At 33.8% G+C, this 21,268-nt stretch overlaps 1 protein-coding gene across 1 annotated transcript; it reads left to right on the top strand.

Moving 5' to 3' along the window:
* The first annotated feature begins 12,953 nt into the window (after positions 1-12,953).
* LOC112284987 (remorin) lies at positions 12,954-15,148 on the top strand. The gene is made up of 4 exons (XM_024525415.3): positions 12,954-13,200; positions 13,586-13,642; positions 14,130-14,289; positions 14,467-15,148. Exons 1-4 carry the CDS (start codon positions 13,140-13,142, stop codon positions 14,744-14,746), a joined length of 558 nt encoding a protein of 185 aa, XP_024381183.3. The 5' UTR covers positions 12,954-13,139; the 3' UTR covers positions 14,747-15,148.
* The last annotated feature ends 6,120 nt before the right edge of the window (positions 15,149-21,268 follow it).

A 21,268-nucleotide genomic window follows, 5' to 3' on the forward strand; every position in this document is an offset into this window, starting at 1 on the left:
TAGAAGACAAATAAATACTATAATATCAAAAAAATATTGTACTAGTAAAATCTTTTACATTTGAAAAGGTTTGTACATAGGGCTTTTAAAAAATATCTAGGAATTCCCTAACATTCTTGGTTATTCTTGGTTACCAAATCATAATTAATCATTTGCTAGTAAGTTACATTTTCAATAATTCCAAAGAAAATCCATAATCTCTTCTCAAAAACTCATCTTTATATCAAAATTTAACCATAGCTCTATACATCCATCTTCAATATATATGTAAAGTCATGACTTCCAAAAAATCCCTTTACTTTGTATAAAATGCTCAATTTATAATAAAACTCCTTCAAAATATATTTTTCCCATATAGGTTTTCTTCTTCCCAAACTTTAGAAATTCATATCTCTCGATCTAACCATTTAGTTTTTGTCAAATTTAAAAATTATATAAAATTTACTTTTAAGCTTTATTTCAAAAATATTCAATTATAAATTTATTACCAATCGTTAGGTATCATAAAAACTCTAGCAAGTGCTTCAAACCCTAATTCACAAGCACTCGAGTACTATTTTCTTCATATCTCACAAATCCAAAACCTAAATACCACAAAATCTATATATAAAGTTTATTTACATTATTACACACATTCTTGGAAATTTTGAGCCAAAATCTCATCAAATTTCTCAAGATATAGCTCAAAACACAACCACTAGTGAATCAAGTCACTTACTACCCTTAGATTTTCAAGCACTGATTTCAACCTCCAATATCTCCTTCATCTGAACTTGAAATCCATCAAATAATATGCCAAAACTATAGCCAAGAAAGTACTTTCTCCAATCCTAGTTTCCGATCCTTTGTTGCTTTCTATACACGTGCATTATATCCAAAAAAGTGACAATTGGTACAAAATTGATACCTCGACTTTGAGCACCTATATCTTCTTCATAAAAACTCCAATTGACTCAAAATTTATACCAAAACCATAGAAAAAAATTTGAACTTGCTGATTCTAGCCTCCAAAAGCTTGAATGGCTCGAAAGTGTAATCCTAATCCCTAATATGGCCTCGGGCAGCCTCCTTGAAGCCCATTGGTCATGATTTTTGACCAATAGGAATGGAGATTTATATTATCCATCTGCATTCATCTATATGGATATGCTAAACTCACTTTTTACTTCCAAAATCTCTCTCGAACTCTTTTTTTTATAAGATTTATATAATATATGCCCTAAACACCATATAAAATAAAATAAAAATAAGACTTTAAGGATCACTAATATCTAACAAAGGTGATTCTAAATATTTAAAAGCTACTACTAATAAGATCAACTTCAAAAGTCACTATCAAAAGAAAATAAAGTTACATAAATTTTAATAGAAGCCCTTTTAAACAACTTCTTTTTGAGGTGGTAAGCTATTCACATCCTATAACTAACAAAAATCCACTAACATTGCTTTGATCATGTTGTCTAGTATATTGTGTATTAAATATATAAATCCATTATTTTTACATGGTAGCCGAACCACAATACGACAATGTATGACACATGGTTAACTTATTGACTAAGTTTTTAATGTATCAATCAACTACAAACACATGTAAAGTCTAAATTATATCTATGAAGCTTCTACAAAGCTTATTTGGAAGATATTATAGAATTAATTTATATTTATCTACTTCTATCTAATAATATAGATAATTATTATAGTAAATATATATATATATATCTATGATATTATTCTTCCTTTTAAAAATAAATTTTACATTTATTAATCATCATTTTTTATAAATTTTGTTATTCTTAATTTTAATTATTATAGATGTTGTCAATGAAAAGCTTTAACTTTCTTTGTTACATTTGTAAGATTCTTTGTCCGCTTCTATGTACATTCACTTATGTCATATCTAAACTAATAGACAAGATATTCTAATCTATTTTGATGCCGTCTTAAATCTAAGACTTCTTCTATCTCAAATTACTAATATTATCCATTTTTGTAGGAGGAGGTGGCATTTATATTTTTCTTAAGATATTTACTTTCTTATATGACTTAAAAAAGATATGTGGAATATAAGATGGATCTTTTTAGACTTCAATAGATATAATTAAAAATTAATAGAATTGAATTGTTCATAAATAGGAAAAGATTCAAACTTATAATAGTCTAACTTGACACAAGAACAAATAGTCTTAATATTGTGACAAAGTAATTATACCTTTTCATCTATGTTGAATTGTAGTTATTCCTTGCAATAGGCAACTACATTAATCTTTTGTTGTTCTTGAACTTCTTTTGACTAAATCTCTAACAAACAATTTATCAAATCTTCTATCATATAATTATCAACTTTTGAAAAGTCAAAAGTATCAAATTGTGGATGATAATCATAATTGGAAAAAAGAAAAGTATTTATTGAATTGAAGAATGTACCAAATTATTGTATGCAAATTTTGCTAATAGCAAAAGAGTTGCCCAATCATCTTGATGATAATTGATAGTACATCCCAAATATTGTTCTAAAACTTGATTCATTCGTTTTGTTTGTCTATCATTTTGAGTACAAAAATTGAAGAAAGCTTTATATCCACCTTTAAAATCTTAAATAAGATTCTCTAAAATCTTAATACAAATTGAATCTTTCTATCCAATATAATATCCTTCCACAATCTATGATAGAATGTTATGGTATTGTATTATAATTATTAATAGTAAATAAAAATTAACTAAAATATATAATATATTTATAAGTATTTATGTACATTATAATGATTAATAGGTTAATTTAAAGAAAATTGATGTAAGAAAATTTATTTTCAAATTTACTTATATTAATTATATAAGATTTAGATATTTAGTATAAAATTTAAAGAAAAGATTGGAATTGCCTTAATGAATCTTTGACATTATCTTTCAATCCATATCAAAACTGATTTGATAAGGGATTTGTTATTCCAATCTATATCACAAGCAAGATTTTGGAATTCAGTAGTACATATAGTGGCTGAATATGATCTTTATTATATAGATGTGAGTTTGGTCTCTGCTATTCTTTCATGATCACTTTCTTTAAATATAGCCATAAATACTTTTAAGAATAAATTCAAATCATAGAGTAATTGTGAATTTGTTTCCATCAAAGATACAAACTAAGATAGAGCACTTCTAGATAGAAGTGTATCTATGAATTCAAATTGAGTAAATGCATTAGAGTGTTAGAAAAGATGTAATCTTAAATAGTGCTTAACTTGTTGTAAAAATCTCCAAAATTTTGATCTTGTACCATCAAACTTCTCAAGCATATTAATCTTTACCTTTCTTGTACTTGTAGAAGCTACACTTTTATGAATTTGGTTGTAAGGCTAATCTACTTGCTTCCCTCAATTTTACAACTTTTTGGCATAGACTTTGGACTTCTTCCATAGGCATAGGAATAGTACCTTTATGATTCACATTGGAAATATATAAGATTTGTATTCTTAGAGTGTTGACAAGTTTATGAAGGTTTGCAATAGTTACAAATCTATTCTTACTTCTACTAAGAGTAGCATCCATATTCTTTTCTTCCATATATAATTCAAACAAATTCAAAAATTTGTTTTAGAGGAAAATAATCTACAACCTCTAATATTAAATAAAAAAAATTATAAGGAGGGATAATCCACTCTCTTTAAAAAAAAGACAATTGATATTTAAAAAACTAAACTATTTGTTTAAATGTGGATAGTCTACAATCTTCAAAATACAACAATAAAACTAGAATAATCTACTTATTTTCAAAAAAGACAAAAATAATAAGTTATGATTCTTATCAAACTATCAAAGATATGAACTTTAAAGAACTAAAAGATCAATACACTCTTGTGTCATTCAAAAAGACTAAAAAATCACTCAAAGATAATATAGTACAAACTTGATCGGCTATTGTCAAAGACAAGAAGACTAAAAAGTCTTGAAACAAGATTAAGGACTAGAAAGGCATTGATAAGAGTGAAGAAGGCTTCACTCTTGCCTCTATATATACTATCTAACTAGGAGCTATATGGTGATGTTCTATAGAACCTCTAATATGTGTTAACTTTGGTAGACATATGTCTTTACTTGTAAGGTAAGCTTTTCATATGTGTATCACATAATTAGCTTGTTTCAAAAGCTATTAATACGTATAATCCTAGATTAACTTATTTACCAAGTTTCTAACCTATTAATCAACTATAAATATGTGTAAAGTCAAAACTATGTCTATAAAGCTTCTAGGAAGCTTTTTTAGAAAATATTATGAAATTAATCTATATTTACATATTTCTACTTAATCATATAGATAATTATTTGAATAAATACATATGTCTGTGACAACCATATGCACTTCAAATTAATTATCTTGCGAGAAATAATAGATCCTAGTTTATGCCAAAATAGAGTAATAAAAATATAGATATAAATATAACATTATTTTTTAAAATAATTTATATAATTCTATATTTTTGAAGAATTAAAATTTAATATGTTATTAAGATATTAGAGATGGATATTGCTTATACCTATAGCAAAAAACTACAAAAGATTTATATTGTGAATTAAAAGACTTATATATTTAAAAAAATCAATCAATTATAAAAAAATAAAGATAAAAAGAATCTCTAACATATGTTAAGAAATAACCTTACTTATCACCTAATGTTCATCAAATGCAAAGTTATTGAATTATAAAATCATAAGAATTTTTCTATTTATTTATTTTGGGCCTAAATAAAATTTAAATTAATCCATAGAGACTTTTGCTAACTTAACTTGTGCTTTGTAAATGAATATTATGCTTATTAGGATGAGAAATTGCTTTAGATTTTAAATTTTCATTTAAATTACAAAATAGTAATGCCAAAATCTTCAAAGAGAATGTTTGATAATATTTTTAAATAGGATGAACTAACATGGATTTGTCATATTGAATATTAATTACTACAAAACATTGTGACTAACTAATACAAATACATGTGTGAGGGGATCCGATGTTACAAAAAGCTCTCTTTACAAATTGAATCTGAGAAAATAAAATAGACGTGACACAAATCGAGAATGACACAAAGCCCCGCTTCCAAGATTTATATCAGTTACCTGCTGCTTGAGCCTTGAAAAAGTCTCAAAGAATATGTAATTCATAGTGTATGATTAATAGTATTAAAAAAATAAAAATAAAAAAGATAGATCTGATCTGATTCGAGAGAATAAAAACAAAATATAATATAATATAATAATCCAGGAAATGATAAAGGACACACAACTGCGTGTTCATCCGGTTCCTTGGCCCTGCAGATTTCAATACCCAGCGGGTGACGGAGTTGGGACCCCACCGCCAAAGGGGGTTCGCAACAACCGAGGCAACCCAATCCCTTCTACACGGCACTATTACAATCCAGTGACTCATACTGTATCCAGAAGATTAGCAGTTTTGGGAAACCCAACTGGGCTGACTTCGTCCCCGTGGGAATCATGTCAACATCGTGACGGAGTTTCCTCGGACGATTTCCATCCTGATTGCAACTGTTCACCCTGAAAGCGCACACACACCCACATACGCACACACCAGGAATACATCGCCGCATCATTCTCTATGAATCATCGTGTCTTTATGCAGCGAAAGGATTGTCCTGCTTTAGATTTTCTCACACAGTCGCACAAAGCAACAAGTGCTTGGGCCAATCCATCCACTGCCACTGGAAGTGTTGTTGTTGTTGTTGTTGTTGTTGCGGTGACTCAGTGGTGGGCGGGCTGAGGGATAGGAGGTGTGCCTACAAGCCAACCAACAAACACCTGCGCCATCATTTCTGTACGTCAATAAAAGAATCTCCTTTTTCCTCCTAAAAAACTACACACATATGGAGCCAGTTAACCCCATCATTTCCCTTTCCCCTCCCCCTTTTTTAAAAAATATTTTTAATCCTGCTTTCTGTAGGGACCCCGGAGTTCTGAACGCCACAAAGCAGACTGGGTTCTGATTCAACACACAGAGCAGGGTGGGTGCAACATTTATGGGCACATTGTACAGGATCTGTGCGCATACAAAGGAAGCGGATGCGGTACTGTGCTCACATGGAAGAGGTGGAGTTGAAGCCACTCCCTTCTTTCTTCTTTCAAGGGCCGCCGGATTCACACAACAAGCCGAGGATGGATGTTAAACCCGCTGTTGCGCTGACTAATTATGGTGAATACATGGATCAATGAATCGTCGTCGTAATTTGAAAAAGTTTCGTGGATGAGTAGTAGTATCCCACTGACATATTCGCAGAGCACGTCCACTTCTGAACACTGTCATGCTGGTGCAGCACGTCAAACCAGCTGCGAGACCCCAACTGGCACCCTCCACCAGCTCACCTCGCTTGCACTGGCTGGCCTGAGATGGCGACTACAATATTTCAAGTGAACCCATGTCGAACGAATGTTGCAAGTGTGTGTTATTCATTCTGACATAACCTTTATTCAGCTTCGCTTCCGTCCGGCCGCAATGCTCCCAAACTCGCCGACCTGGCCCAGCCTATTTAAGGCGGAAAATGTCATCACTGGGGCGCAATATCATATGTCCTTTTAAAAATTAGGGATGCAAAGGTGTGGAACAGTTGGCAGTGCCAGCAGGTTTATGTGCTCTGGGCCCCGTATCTCTTGCTCGTTCAAATGCGCCATAACTTGTTTGAGCCGCGGGGGGGTCCCACTCGCGATCCTTCAATTTGCACAATTCCTTTTTTATTTTATTTTTTTTATTTTTTTTTTTAAATTTGATATCTCCCCTTGGATTCTAGCCAAGCTGTTTCTGTCCATCGGAAAATACTCCCCTCGAGGTTTTGTACACTGCTAATCTAGATTATAATAATAATAATAATAAATCCTTAAGTCAATGTAACACCCGCGCAATATGCTCTCGATTCGTCATTGTTCTTCCCCATGTTTCTGGGAGTTGATGAGACACGGAGGGATAAACAACACACACAATGTGTTACCATTAAACTGTGTCGATGTTGATTCGAATGTGCAGCGGAATTCAAGCAATTTGAAAATCAAGACCTCACCCCACATTATATATTCCAATGTCAGTGACAGAATGGGCAACACCTCCTCACATCTCCGCTCCCGCAGTCTGTGCCTATTTGGCCCTGAAGCTCCGAGCGTGGCTAATGGTTCAGTGTCTCGAGGCATGTAGGGAGCTTTGGCTGTAAACCGTTTTACCAAATGTTAACCAGTCTTGCAAAATCTCGATGACTCACTGAGTTTTTTTTATTGATGAATGTCCGAAACGGTGCAAAATTCAACTATCATTATCTGCAGATGGCCTCCACGCTGCCTAATTAAATTATTGAGAAGACGATGGCATCAAAGTCAAGAGTATAAGTGAGATGTTGTGCTGTACCGAAGCCCTCGTTGATTTCAAAAAAAGAACAAAAACAAAAATAGACTTGAACTCAGTGGGTAGAGGAAGGAAAAACTTGTTCAAAACGGCCTTCCATTCTTCAAAGAAGGGTCAGTTGGACTCTCGATGATCCAGAAATACACCACATATTGATTGGATCTTATTCACCTCCTTGATCAGGTCAATCGGTGTGTAAATGTTTTGACTAAAACAGAGAACGATCCTTTAGTAGAACACGATTGACATTAGTGCAAACAACATTACCTCGAGCTTAGATTTATTCTAGCCGACACAGTTATCAAGTAGGCCCATTGAGATTTTTGGAAGAACGCAGCCATCCTAGATATACGTATTTACAATTTTGAGATGATAAAGTAGGAGCAACCAACACAATACATATGTGCTCTTTCTCTAACATGTAAGCATTGTAAAAAAACATGTTGTAAGTATTGTTAGTGATATTAATTACAGCAAAGTTTTGAATGATGAGATTGCTATTGAAGTAGTTTAATGATGGATATTCATGTACATAGTGTGACATGGCAATTCCACCTTTATAGTCTTTTTTCTAAAACTAAACCACAACAATGTCTGTTGCAAGGCTTGTCCCTTGATCTACTTAAAAAAGATGATTATCTACTTCATCCTTTTATTCAAGTAGATAATCATCTTTTTCAAAAACATTAGAAATGTCCTAGTGTGGCACATTCTATTTTGGAATATAGAGCTAGACATTGTTGTGCAAAAAGTTGGTAATAAATTTACATTAGGCAATTGTGGCATCTTCGTGCATTGCCTTCTCAAAACAATATGCCTCTCAATATTGATTAGAAAGATCATCTCAAGATATTAAATATCTAATTTACCATAGGCATTGCATATATCTTAATTGGATTGATTGATTTAATATCTTATGATAGTAAAACTATTGATAGTAAAACTATGGAGTAAAAAAATGATAATTAAGACTATGCTTTATATCTAATTTGATTTCTTTTTACTTATATCTTAGATCCAACTTTCATAGGATCAAAAAAAAAAATTGATAAAATTTTAACAAAGGGTAAGGTGAATATATAAGAATTCATCTCCCAACTTCTAAGTTTCACATATCTTGAGAAACATGGCAATATTTGCCTCTTTAAATGTGTGGCAAGGTGCACCATAAGCAGTTCTTGTGTATAATATGTCAATCATCTTTTTTAGAATATTGTTCAATCTTATGATTTTTGCAAAGGTGGTAAGAATTATGGCTTAGATAATAATATAGGAAAGTCCTTGTTTGAGTAGCATAAGAGCAAATCCCACATCTTATTGGAACTTGCAACTAATGCACTTAGTCCTTCATGAATCCTAAGGTTAGCACATCTTATTGGTTTTGTTTTCTACCATCAAACAAATCATCGAAGTTAGTATTGTTTCTTTTCAAATTAGACCCCTATATACTTTGCATATTGGAATGGTTTAAGTGGAACCACATGCGTTGTCTTTCACCTTATATAGTAGTTGTTCATAATCAAATCTTATTCAAATTTTCTATGATGGTATCTTAGCAACATTTATTACTTGTTTTGTAAAAATCAATGAAATCATAAAAATTAATAAATATATTTAGGTAGTTATATGATATTTTTTTGTAAACCAAATATTATAAAATATTTAAATGTCCACTTTTCTCATTTGAATCTCTTATATCATCTAATTGAAGCCTTTAGCATTGCTAGACTTCCTTTTGGAATATCCAAATAAAACCCCTTATAAAATATTGTAGCACAAAGCATATTATTATCCCATTAACACTCACAATGTTCAAAATCTCTTATTAAGATAAAAAAAAAAAAACACCAAGTAACTCATCTATTCCTTAAATATATTTTTTAGTTTTTTAATATTTTTTTTCAAAGATAGAATTTATAATAGATACTATATCAAATTTATGGTGTATCCAATTTATAAAAAAATTATCACAAGTTAATACATATATATATATATATATATATATATTTATATATTTACATAGTTATGCATATATACTAACATTAGAATCCCTTGCTTAGTTTTGGGAACAATATGCAAAAGCAATGAGATCTTACATGATTATAGAGGACATAGAAATTAATTTCTAAAGGTTTTTGTTTATTGAAGAAGCATCCAAACAACAAATCTAAAGTAAAAGAATGACATATGTCACTTGTAAAGTGGATAACATACAACATAGCTAATATCCATGGAATGTGGCTCTTGAAGAGTCTGTCTCTACTTACCTTTATCATTCATTAAGACACTTGATTGATACAAAAATTAGCAAACAATTTTGAATGGATTTCTATATGAAAGAATGCTTGAGAAGATGTAATATCCTTTGGATGTACACATAAACTCCATTTTCTCTGTATTATATATATAGAGAGAGAGAGAAAGAGAGAAAGAGAGACATATAAAAAATAAAAAATAGAAGCTTTTGCAAGTATTGTATTTGATGCAAAATCCATGAATTGAGGTATTGATAATGTTTTCAGTTAGTTTTCATTGTTTAGATCATTTTACTTTTCAAACTGGTGTATTTTGAGAATTAAGCAATACAATGAAATAACCTATACCTTATAAAGTCAAATTCCTTGCATATATATATATATATATACATATATATCTTCATACAACTTTATCATCAAACATGTAAGTTTATATTCTGGGACCTCCTGTGTCACAATTGCCATTCCGACAGATCTTCAAACTCTTTGAAATAAATTTCCAAAGAGTGATTTACACTTACCCATGCATCATCGTTTCATTATTAATACTTTTATCACACTTTACAAAATCATGACATAGTTTTAATCAAGAATGAACATAAATATGAGTTCAAATAATAAGAACTTCAATGAATTTTTCTATGAAAGTTTCAAAGATGAATTAGCAATAAAAGTGTCCACTCAAATAAGCATGTACTGTACAACTAATATCCTTGTGTTATTTACACTGTTGGTGTGTTTGCAGTTGTGTATACATGGTGTAAATTTAAACCTCATAATATTTTACTTTTTCCTTCAAGTCATGCCATGGTTTGTTATAAAAATCTATTTTGATGTATTCTTTGGACAATTCAATAACGAAATATTTACCTTGTTGTGTTCCTAAATATCTCAGGGTCATAAACTATAACTGTATCATAATTTTTGTTTTCCAACGATCTCAAAAGAATCCAAAATTTAAATGTTGTTTGAATGAACACAAAATAAGAAGAACTGTAAGGTTTCAAAAACATTTTAGTTGATTTCCTATTTACTATTTAGAAAAAAATTATGTAGTGATTTAAATGTTGCATATAATTTTTCTTCAATACTTTGTAACCATTGATTTATTTACGGGTTTATTTATTTATTTTAATTTGTCACAAGTTACTGTATTTTGTCTTTTAATTGTATGAAGCAAGTCAGAACCTGTATAAAAAAATAAGTAAGTTGAATCAGAACGTTGTTTCTATTAAAATGTTACTCAACTTCATAAATTTGAGACTATGAGATTTTGGTTTAAATTCTTTTTTTAAAATAACAAAAATTACATACTGTCTCTAACAACCATTTCACACAAAAAAATTACCAAAATTTAAATATGATTATAGCATTAACCTCTAACTAATGAAGGTTGGATTTGGAAAACATAATATTCATCTAAATTTTAAATTCTCAAAAATGTCAAGTTTGGCGTGCTCACCGTGAGATAAACTTTTGGGTCAGCATTATCGTTTTCACTTGTATTCAATGGCTTCACCTGCATCTACATAAGCTCAGCACACATGAATGAGCGATTACGTTTAAGAACTTTTTTTTTTTGGAAATGAAAGAAGCGACCCAACACTCAACAAACTCAATTATTGGTTATTAAAAGAGTGTTTCAACAGTTATACTTGTCAACCATTGATACTCGTGGGTGTGTTTGTTGCACTAAACACTGATGGATGATGACGAAAGTTGGATGAATGAAAAATTTCGTCGTCGAGCCAGGCTGTCGTTGCAGCAGGGTAATTGGGCAGTCAACACATTGGGCAGCATTTAGTTATCCCTACTTGACCCGTATTCTGGACTTGCTGAGAATCTTAGATGTGAATTTAATTGTTTAACCAATCTGAAAATTCGAAAGGGTAATTTTTTGCAACTGGATTATGTGTCTCTCTGGAACTGCAATCTAACTCACAGTTCCAATGCACAAACTTTTCAATACTAAATCAAATAGAGAAATATATTTAGTGTAAGAGGACATGAAATTACATATATCTTTTTTTGATTTTAAAATTACTTGGTCATTTTATAAAACAATCTAATGTATATTAGTAGGATCAATGCCCAGTTTAAAATTAGAATTTATAATAGCTACAGTTACAAATGCTACAAGTAAGCAGTAGTTCACAACCCTCCCTCTTCTTCGCTACATACATACAGACAGACATATAAATTAGAAATTATTTTTCCCTCTTTATGAAAAGACACTTTGAAAAGAATCTCATAATTCTGCAAGGGTGGGCATTCCAAGTAAAACAGAAAAAAGAAAAAAGAAAAACAGCAACGGAAAAGGAGATAAGACAAGACTCATGGTGGCCACCAGTTAACAGAATTCCAAAATGGACAAAACAAAGTCAGTATTATAATAGACACATTCAAGAGTAGATGTTGGCTTTTAGATGAATCAAACAATCCCTCATACTTTGCACTAATATCATGAGCAAGTGAGAGAACAACAAATTGAGATGTTATTTTTAAGAAGTCATTTGTAGAAATACCACCACATGATATTTGTTACTCTTTTGTGCCGGATACTTGGCAGCAGGGAAACCTGGTATCCCATAGTGAAACATTATGTGGTCATTACCCCCCAAAAAGCAGTTATCAAAGGAAACAGACAAATAAATATTGAATAACAAATTATGCATTCATCCAACAAGGACGATTGTCGACAGCCCATGTCAGTGAATGTCGCTGAAAGCTCTGGAAGCCAACTTTGACAGCTAGCTGGGTAAAGAATTCGGCGTATTGCGCTAATAGAGCAGCCTGGCTCGCCGCTTGAACAGAGTGTGTGTATGTGAGAGAGAGAGAGAGAGAGAGAGAGAGTTTGTATGTGTGTCGTCGGAGGTATCCGGAATCATGCTGTCAATTCGAAGATGACAGAGCTAGCTGGAGTTGATGGGTCGGTGGGAGGGACAGATGGGAACCCTCCAGTGTCAGAGTAAGAAAGTGATCCTTAAGCAACAGGATTAGAGGGATGGTTTTGTCTGGATTGGATCTGGGGGCGGGGAGGGAGGGAGGTTGGAATTACGACGAGGACGACGAGGGGATGGAGCCAGCGATGAGCATCGACAACGGCCAACAGAGTGTGCTGAAGATCTCGTCCAGTCCTTTGGAGGAAAAGTCCTTGACCAACTTCCCTGGTCCCAGCAGTGCAAATCATGTGCCCCACACCCACTTTCCATCCACGCGCTCCGGCTCCGAAGCCATCGCCGTCTGGCGCGCCACTCTCCGCCAAATTTATGAGGCTCCTCAATGCTTTAATGGGTTTATTGCTAGTCCGCACTCAGCTGTTGTCCTGTTCTCCTTTCTGCAGCCGGCTTTGGTTTCTGGAACTCAGTCTTCTACGTCTTTCAAGCTCCAGGTGTTGTTTAGTTTGGGAGTTTCTTCTAAGGGTGTACTGTTGGAAATTTCGAGTTCGAGCTACTTGGAAGTGTATAGACTATTTCCTTCCTGGGATTTGCGTGGACATGGCTACTCCAGCCCCCGCTGCAGCACCCGAGGCTGCTGCTCCTGCACCCGTAGATGCAGGTATAGAACCGACCAACCACCTCCTGAGTGCATTTTGATAATGCACGTGGTGCATGCTTCCTCTAGCTTCTAGACCGCAGTCCGTTACTTGGCAAGTAGACAGACAAATCGTACTTGGAACCGGAAGTGTATGATTAGCGCTGTTGTGAAGTCCTGAGACGTGATTCACCTTTTCTCTGTAATCTCGTGGTGGTGGCTGTACTGAGAGAGTGGTACGATTGAGTCCTCGTGGGCTCGTCAGTTAGTCACGGAACTCACTGGGAGATTCCGCTACACAAACCTAAGAATGCGTTTCCTGATTTGAACATCAATTTGCTGTTGAATAGATGTGTACGCTACCGTGGTTGACTTCTGCGCCTCTGTTAATTTCGTTGTGCTTCTGCAGGGAATCCAGCTGCTGAGCCCCCTGCACCTGCCGTGGAATCGAAGGCCATCACAACGGGTATGCTAGACTTTCTGGAGGTCTCACCGTGAATTAATTCTTTGATTCTCTTCTAGTTACGAGTTTCGTATCTACTAGTCCAGGGTGAACTTAGAAGATTTTTACTAGACACTTTTGAGAGAGTTAAGTATATCTCCTCAGTCTGGAACTCAACAAATGTGGAGTTAAAATCCTGTGGCCCGGGATGTTACTGCCCGAGTGCTACGGTACAATGACTTTTTTTCAAGCGCTCTTCAGTAGTTTTCTTGTAGCTAAGATATATCCCCTCCGGATTGCAATGGTTTGTGTTGTGGAGGACGCGCTGTGATACCTCCCGGAAACCTGTTGATCCTAGTATGCATTGAATCACTACCATGGAGATGTCGTCGGCTTGAGTGCGTTAGACTTGATCTTGCAATATTGTGAGGAGGATATATGACCTGCATGCTCATGGGAGCCAACGAGCGCGTAAGAATTTTTTTAACACTTCGTGTGACGTTCACATCAGGTGCCCCTGCCCCAGCGGCTGTCACCAAGGTCGAAGAAGCACCTACGGAACCCGGCACTATCATTCACATGGAGAAGGCTACCCAAAAAATTGAGCATGAGTTGCTGTATAAAAGAGTGGAAACCTGGGAGGAGTCTGCGAAAGCGAAAATTGATAATAGGTGCTGCATTACATGTTCAGTCAAATAACAATCACCTCCGTAGCGTGTTCGTAGTAGATTCTGTCCTGCCCGACGCTCATTCTTATAATCTTCATCGCTCGTGTGAACTTACGTTGACAGAGTAACCATGTTTTACAGAATGTAATTCTCATTCGTAGTGCCTGGACTGTTCCACAGATTTAACAGAGAGGAGAAGAGGATCACTGAAGAGGAGGCGACAATGAAGACCAAAGCCGAAGCCCGCCTTAGAAAAAAAGAGGAGAAGCTTGAGAACTTACGGGCGAAGTACACGGAGATGATGAAAAATGAAATCGCAGCTGCCCACAAGGCCGCCGAGGAGAAGAGGGCCGTTAACGCTGCTAAGAAGGGTGAAGACATTCTCAAAACCCAGGAGATGGCTGCTAAGATCAGGGCAACGGGAAAATTCCCTGTGAAGTACGGTTGTTTTGCGGCCTAAAATCCTCGACTTTCATTTCTCCCCTACATCCATAGATTTTCTCTTAGAGTTATGGGATTTTATCAATATCAACCTGTGTGGAAAGAATGCGTTAGCAAACCCTATTTGACGAGATCGACTAGACTCTGTATTTTGGGAGGCAAGAAGGTCACGGAATCTCGGTGTATTGTAAAGTCGCATGTGAAAAACATCCAGCTCAGTCTAGTATAGGGACAAATGCCCATCTGCTTTTCCATTGCAGCTATCCTACGGTTAGTGTACGACATTCTTATTCCGGGTCATCTCTGCGTGTTCCATGACGAAGTAGTTTTGGGGGTCCTTAGTTGTAAAGAGTGAGCTCAACTGTCACAGTTGTAACATCTACACGCATTAATAAACATATAGAGGAGGTATTCATTGATATATGAAACAGTTTCCGCTTTGTTGGTTTGTTAGACTGTTATGTACGTAACTAGCAACTTCTACATTTAAATTGAGACAGCTGGGTCTTATTGATTCCGATTTGTCGGCAAACTGTGCAAAAGGTCCTTGAAATAACCATATTTTGAATTAACTGCTGTACAAACTCTAAAAATGGATAAATTCTGTGGATGAAAAGGCAACTGGCACCTTGTTTTTGGCAGTTTGATAGCTATGTATTCATAACAGATGTGGTATTGCTAAGCTTGTAAAAGATTGTGAAGTTGCGGGCTTAAAACGTACTACATGCGAGGAGATCGAAGTCGGTGGTGACTTCTGAAGTTGCACTTGATGCAGAGCTAGCAACTACTTGTAAACTACCTCGCAATAGAAATTGGTAGGCTCATTTTCCCACAAGCGGTGGTATTTCTTCAAAAGGTGGGAGTAGAATCCACGATGGCCCATCAGAGAAAGCCGGCAAGAATGAGAGACAAAGTGTGTCGTCACTTGCTCTCCAATGTATAGCATACAAAGCTCGAAACATTAAAATCCCTGTGAAGAAGACGATAGATGTAATAAACCGACCTTCGTATTTCAATTTAATTGGATCTTAAAATTCATACAGATTCTCTACTGCAGTCACCATTTTCGTTTCGTACTCTACCACTACCGTGTGTTGCAAAGGATTCAGACGTTTTCTGAACCGAGGGGAGCATCTGACAGGGTCTTCGTATATCAAACACGAAGATATAGTGACTACCGAATGTTTCAACCATTGTCAACGAGAAATCGCAACCGACTCTCGTCTGAGAAACTAGCAAATCGAAATGATTTTAACCCTGCAAAGTATTCATTGTTGATGTGTAATGCAACGCTACCATTCACAATTAAAGGTGTAATTTTCTCCGATGAAGCATTGAGCGTTGTAGTTTAAAAACCATCAACTAAATCGTTCAGATCAGTTCATACGAATGTAATGCATGGTTACAACTTGTTATTAATAAAGTTTTAGTTGCAGACACTGGATACGTAACTCACGTCTCTTTCACTTTACAAAGGGCAACACTGAAGCTTTCGCCTTTGTGACGCTCACTAGTCGACATATGACTCTATTTCAATTCCAGCAATCTCATGCTGAAAACGATGCATGCCGTCCACCAATCCCCATCGTCTTGGATGCTAAATTTGGAAAATGTCTGCGCATTTAACGGCTCGCAATCGAATGAATCATGTGGCGTTTAAACAAGTATTCGATTGTCTGCAGCTTGGATGGTTTTGCCAAAATTCTTCAGAGGGATTGAGGAAACATCTCAACATTGTTGAAAAATGTCTCTTCAATGACCTTCGACGATTGTGTAAGCTTCAAAGGCATCGTTACCTTTCGGAGCACCGAGTGGGTGGGTGTCATGCTTCTTTCAGAAAGTGATCTGTGACAAGTACTTGAACCCCACCAAAAAAACCACGCTATTTGCTTTGAATCGTTAAGGGTGAGACGTCAACTCCGAAAAAGTTTTAGGGCAGTAGGGATGGACATGAATGCAAGCACTGGCCTTTCATTTGAGACTTATGAATTGACGAACCTGAGTTCGCAATCGAGCAGAGTTTCTTTTCAAGGTGCAACTCTTCTTTCGAATGAAGGATTGCTTTTTTCACAAATTTCTGTGGCTTTTAAGATAGTAATACGCTTCTCTTCCAAAACTCATGCTCAGGAGGCAGCAAATAGGGATACCCAGTGTCCTGCTTTTTCAATTTCAGTAGGAAATCTGGTCTTGATGCCCCTTAGCTTGTTTGGTATCAGACAAAGCAGAGAACCGGTCCCGTAAAAATGCATTAGTTGTGTCTAGAGTCGGAAACATTACTACCCTTTGTAGTTTTTCCCACTTTCGAACATGAGTTGAAGAACGGAAGGTTGTGTGCTAAATCTCCGCCGATTGAACTTGCAAAGTGGGCATCAATTTCCAGATGCTGTGGACGAATGTGTCGATGAAAAGGCCCAGACCAAGGTTTTAGGTGTTGTTTCTGGAATGATTCGTGCAGTGCCTCGGTTGCAGTGAGTGTTGACAAGAGTGGAAAACAGTACAATCATAATTCAGGAGGTGGGAGGGAAGTTTTACATTAAGTTTGACCCATTTGTCCTGCCTGGGCTGTCAAAAATGGTTTAGGAAAACTCCAAGATTAAGTCACAGTTGCAACACAATTTGTTCGTAAAAATTTGTCGAGTTGACAAGAGTTGGTGACAACATAGTGCCGTGATGCCGATCCATCTGATCAATACTTGTCAAGAATGGGATAGCATCCCATAAATCCCCTTTGGATTCAATTTATCACAAAACTCAGCTTTAACCGAATGCATGTACAATAGAGTTTGAATCCAACCAAAAACAGTTTCTATGAAACAATCTTCAAATCGGATTCAAAACAGTAAGGTCACAATCAACATTCATAACGTTTATTATCAATATATGACTATTTTACATCAAAAGTCGACTTTTTCAAAACCCACCAGAGAGTCTATATTTTAGTATTGTTAAATAGTAAGTTCCATCTTCTCCTCATTTTAAGTTCTCGTATTATTTATATAATCATATTGTTTGCAAATCTCAAATTGTCCATCTCCATACAAAAGCATAGAGAAGATTAATCTAGGTAAGTGCAAACCTACAACCAAAATTGTCTACAGTTCTTCACTTGAATATATTTGTCATGTGTAGTCTTCGCGGTAAATTGGATCAGGCTTTTTGATTTTGAGACCTTGGGCAACATCATCCAAAGTGAATAGGAGGAAGACCCTGTTCAACACCGTTGGGATGGCTATACATTCTCTTCTCATTGTCTACATTATTTTGATTCAGTTGTAATGTTGTGCAGAAATCGACATGTACAACTTCGATTACTGCAACCAGCAATCGTCAGATGTAGTGCTCAGAGCTTGAGGAACACCAACTTGTAAATGTCGGGAATGTCTTTCACCTTCTGCAATATGGACTTGCTCAATTCCTCGTCAGTGCCGAAAGCAACAATTGCATCTTGACCACGTACCATTCGGCCCACACTCATGAATGCAATGTTCACGTTTTCCTCTCCCAAAATCGACCCAACCTTCTCGATCATCCCAGACTGGTCTACATGTCGGTACAAGATGATACTGCCTTCCAAGCTCATGTCTACATTGAAATTTCCAACCTTCAACAGATGAGGTAAGCTCATTTCTTTACAAACATTTCATACTACATTGATGAGGAACTCACCTAGTTGCATCTCTAGCCAACCTACCACTTGTCAACAACCTTCTAAAATACGTGATTTTTTTCCTTATCAATTCCAAACTAAATGTTTTAAGTAGGGATTTAAGGTTTAAGGATATTAGATTAATAGTTCTATCCACCTTCTTCCATCCACATCTATAAGAGAGATTGGAGACTTATCTATCTTGCGTTTTCGTATTGTAGAAGCTTATAGTATGTAAAAATTAGTTAAAATATATTATATGTTAATAAATCTAGATGTATGTTAGAATAGTTAATAGATTAATTTAATGAGAGTGGATTTAACAAACTTTATTTTGAGTTTTATTTATTTTTGATTATAACATTTCAAAAAAATTATAGGACCTAAATGTTTAGTGTGAAGCCTTGAGAGGAGATTACAGCTTAAAGAAGAAAATCTTAACTAGCAAAAGGCTTATTTGGAGGGATGAAAGCAAGGCATGGTTGGATGAAGGCAAGGAATGGAGATCTTTATTTCTATAGGTCGAAGGCTATGCCCAATGGACTTCAAAGAGGCTGCCCAAGGCTTTATTAGGAATTAGGGTTTCTTTTTCAAAGTCATTTGAGCTTTGGAAGCTAGGATCATCAAGTTTAAGTTTTTGGATATGGATTAGGTACAAGTTTTGTGTCATTTGGAATTTGTAACTTTTTCATCCAAATTCCAAATTCATTAAAAAGTATATGAAAAGCATGATGAAAGAAGTATTAAATTGTATCCAAATCACTCAAAATTTGTAAAATTTAACAAAAAAATAAGAAAAAGAGCACAATCAACAAGACAACAAAATAATCACAAGAAATCAATTGAAAAAAGGAACAAGTATTCTAATTAGTCACAAAAAAAGAAAAAAAAAAGAGAAAAAAAAAAACTAAGAAGTACCATTGGTGAGTTAAAATAGATTGAAAGGCACAAAGAAAATAATAAGAGAAAAAAATCAATTTGAATAAAATCTAATTAGTAATAACCAATCAGTAAAGAAAATTGAGACAAGAAATTTTAATAGAAAAACTATATTATGCTCTTCTAGTCGCACTAATGCAGATACAAGAAGAATCAAAGCATCATTGATAACATGTCTCTTTGTACACAAATGAATCACCATGACATTACAACACTCAGGTGATACCAACTAAAAGATGCCTATGCCAAAAACTCTCCAACAATAATTCTAACCATTGGCTATAATGAATAGATAAGGCAATTAAAAAAACATTATGACACTATTGCCACCACAAATTAAAGATTATTGGCTCTACCCCCAAAAATACATTGAATGATATGGAGCTCTTAAAATTGAGAGGAAAAAACATGGAAAGAGAATTTGATCATGCAAGAGACTCCTAATCCTAGCTACTTTGATGGTGGCAAGTTTCTCTTGATATTTGAATCATGACCTCCTCAAAAATCGACCACTAGATAATCACCAACTAGTATTTAATTGTTTTTATATTTAATTTGATATATCAATTGTATAGAGCATTGTATAACTATTAGATTCTTAACGTATTATATTTTATATACTATATATCTAATATGCTATTTATATTTTGTATGTATTATCCAACCATATATAAACCGTATTTATTTAGTATTTTAATTATACTCAACTCATCTTATAACATCTCTATATTCTATTAATATCTTATATTAGTAATATATTAAATTTTATATAGCTTTTATATAATAACTATTATATGATGGATTATATACTAAATATCATATAATATTTGAATCCAAATTATATTAGAATTTTGACTATTTTAGATTTGTTTAAGATACTTCAAAGATATTAAAAATATATCAATTTCATGCCTTTTAAGATATTTTTTATATGTGAAATTCTACTAGATATTCTAAACTAATCATACTTTCTATACTAACACTATTTTGATTATGTTTAGCCTTTTTCAATCTAATCTTTTACTAAATAATTCTACTTTGCATTCTAATTGCATTCTTTTGTTCTAATACAATCTATAAGTTGATTTGATGATTCATATATTTTTCTAGAATAGCACCATATGGTTGAACATGCTTTATATTTAATAACTATATATACAAATCACAAGAATCTTAAAGATTTCATTATGGCTAATATTTTAAATTGTTACAAAGCTCGATGGAATATTTTTTTTATGTTATTTTGACTTCAATATTTTATATTGACTTAAAAAATAATAACGGTTATTAGATGTTTTGTCCAAGAAATTATATCTTTTCCTAAAAAAAAGATGTAGTAATTTTCAACAACAAACAACACTCATAACATCCAAGCAATTGTATCTTTAAACAACACCTATGTCAATTTGAATTGATTTTTTACTTTTTTATCAAGTTTCTATAACATTGACTATAGACCCTCTTGTCCTTGATATTAAACAATGTCCTAAATATACTCAAGTTAATTTTTTTTAAAATAAAGTTTAAAAATAACTTTCTTTATTTTAAAAAATATCTATATATTCTTAAAGGACCTACATACCTTTGTATATTACAAGTGCATCATGACTTTCTTATTACTAAATATTTTAAATTCCAAACGATATCAGAACTTCTTTTTTGGAACTTATTTTAGTCTAAGATGTAAAAGACTATCAATAAATTTATATTTTTATGTGATATATGTTCTACATCAAAGAATCTTTAACATTACCTATCTAGACTTCTCCAACCGCTACTAATTTTGAGACAATATTGATCTTTTATTTCTATAGATTTTATAAAAGATCTTTTAGTATTAATTTTTTTTGAGGCTATATTTGTAATTATTTATCAATTTACTAAGATAATATATTTTATTCTATGTAAGTAGATAGTCATAAGAAAAGAGATGATTAAACTCTTTTTTAATAATAT

This window comes from Physcomitrium patens, chromosome 7 (genome assembly GCF_059467195.1).
Source record: "Physcomitrium patens ecotype Gransden chromosome 7, ASM5946719v1, whole genome shotgun sequence".
NCBI lineage: Eukaryota > Viridiplantae > Streptophyta > Bryopsida > Funariales > Funariaceae > Physcomitrium > Physcomitrium patens.

What these genes read in the sequence shown, in the direction of transcription:
- LOC112284987 (XM_024525415.3), top strand. Translation starts at nt 13,140, where the DNA reads ATGGCTACTCCAGCCCCCGCTGCAGCACCCGAGGCTGCTGCTCCTGCA. An exon ending in ATCGAAGGCCATCACAACGG is followed by an intron (nt 13,643 to 14,129) that starts GTATGCTAGACT and finishes CGTTCACATCAG; the next exon opens with GTGCCCCTGCCCCAGCGGCT. An exon ending in AAAGCGAAAATTGATAATAG is followed by an intron (nt 14,290 to 14,466) that starts GTGCTGCATTAC and finishes ACTGTTCCACAG; the next exon opens with ATTTAACAGAGAGGAGAAGA.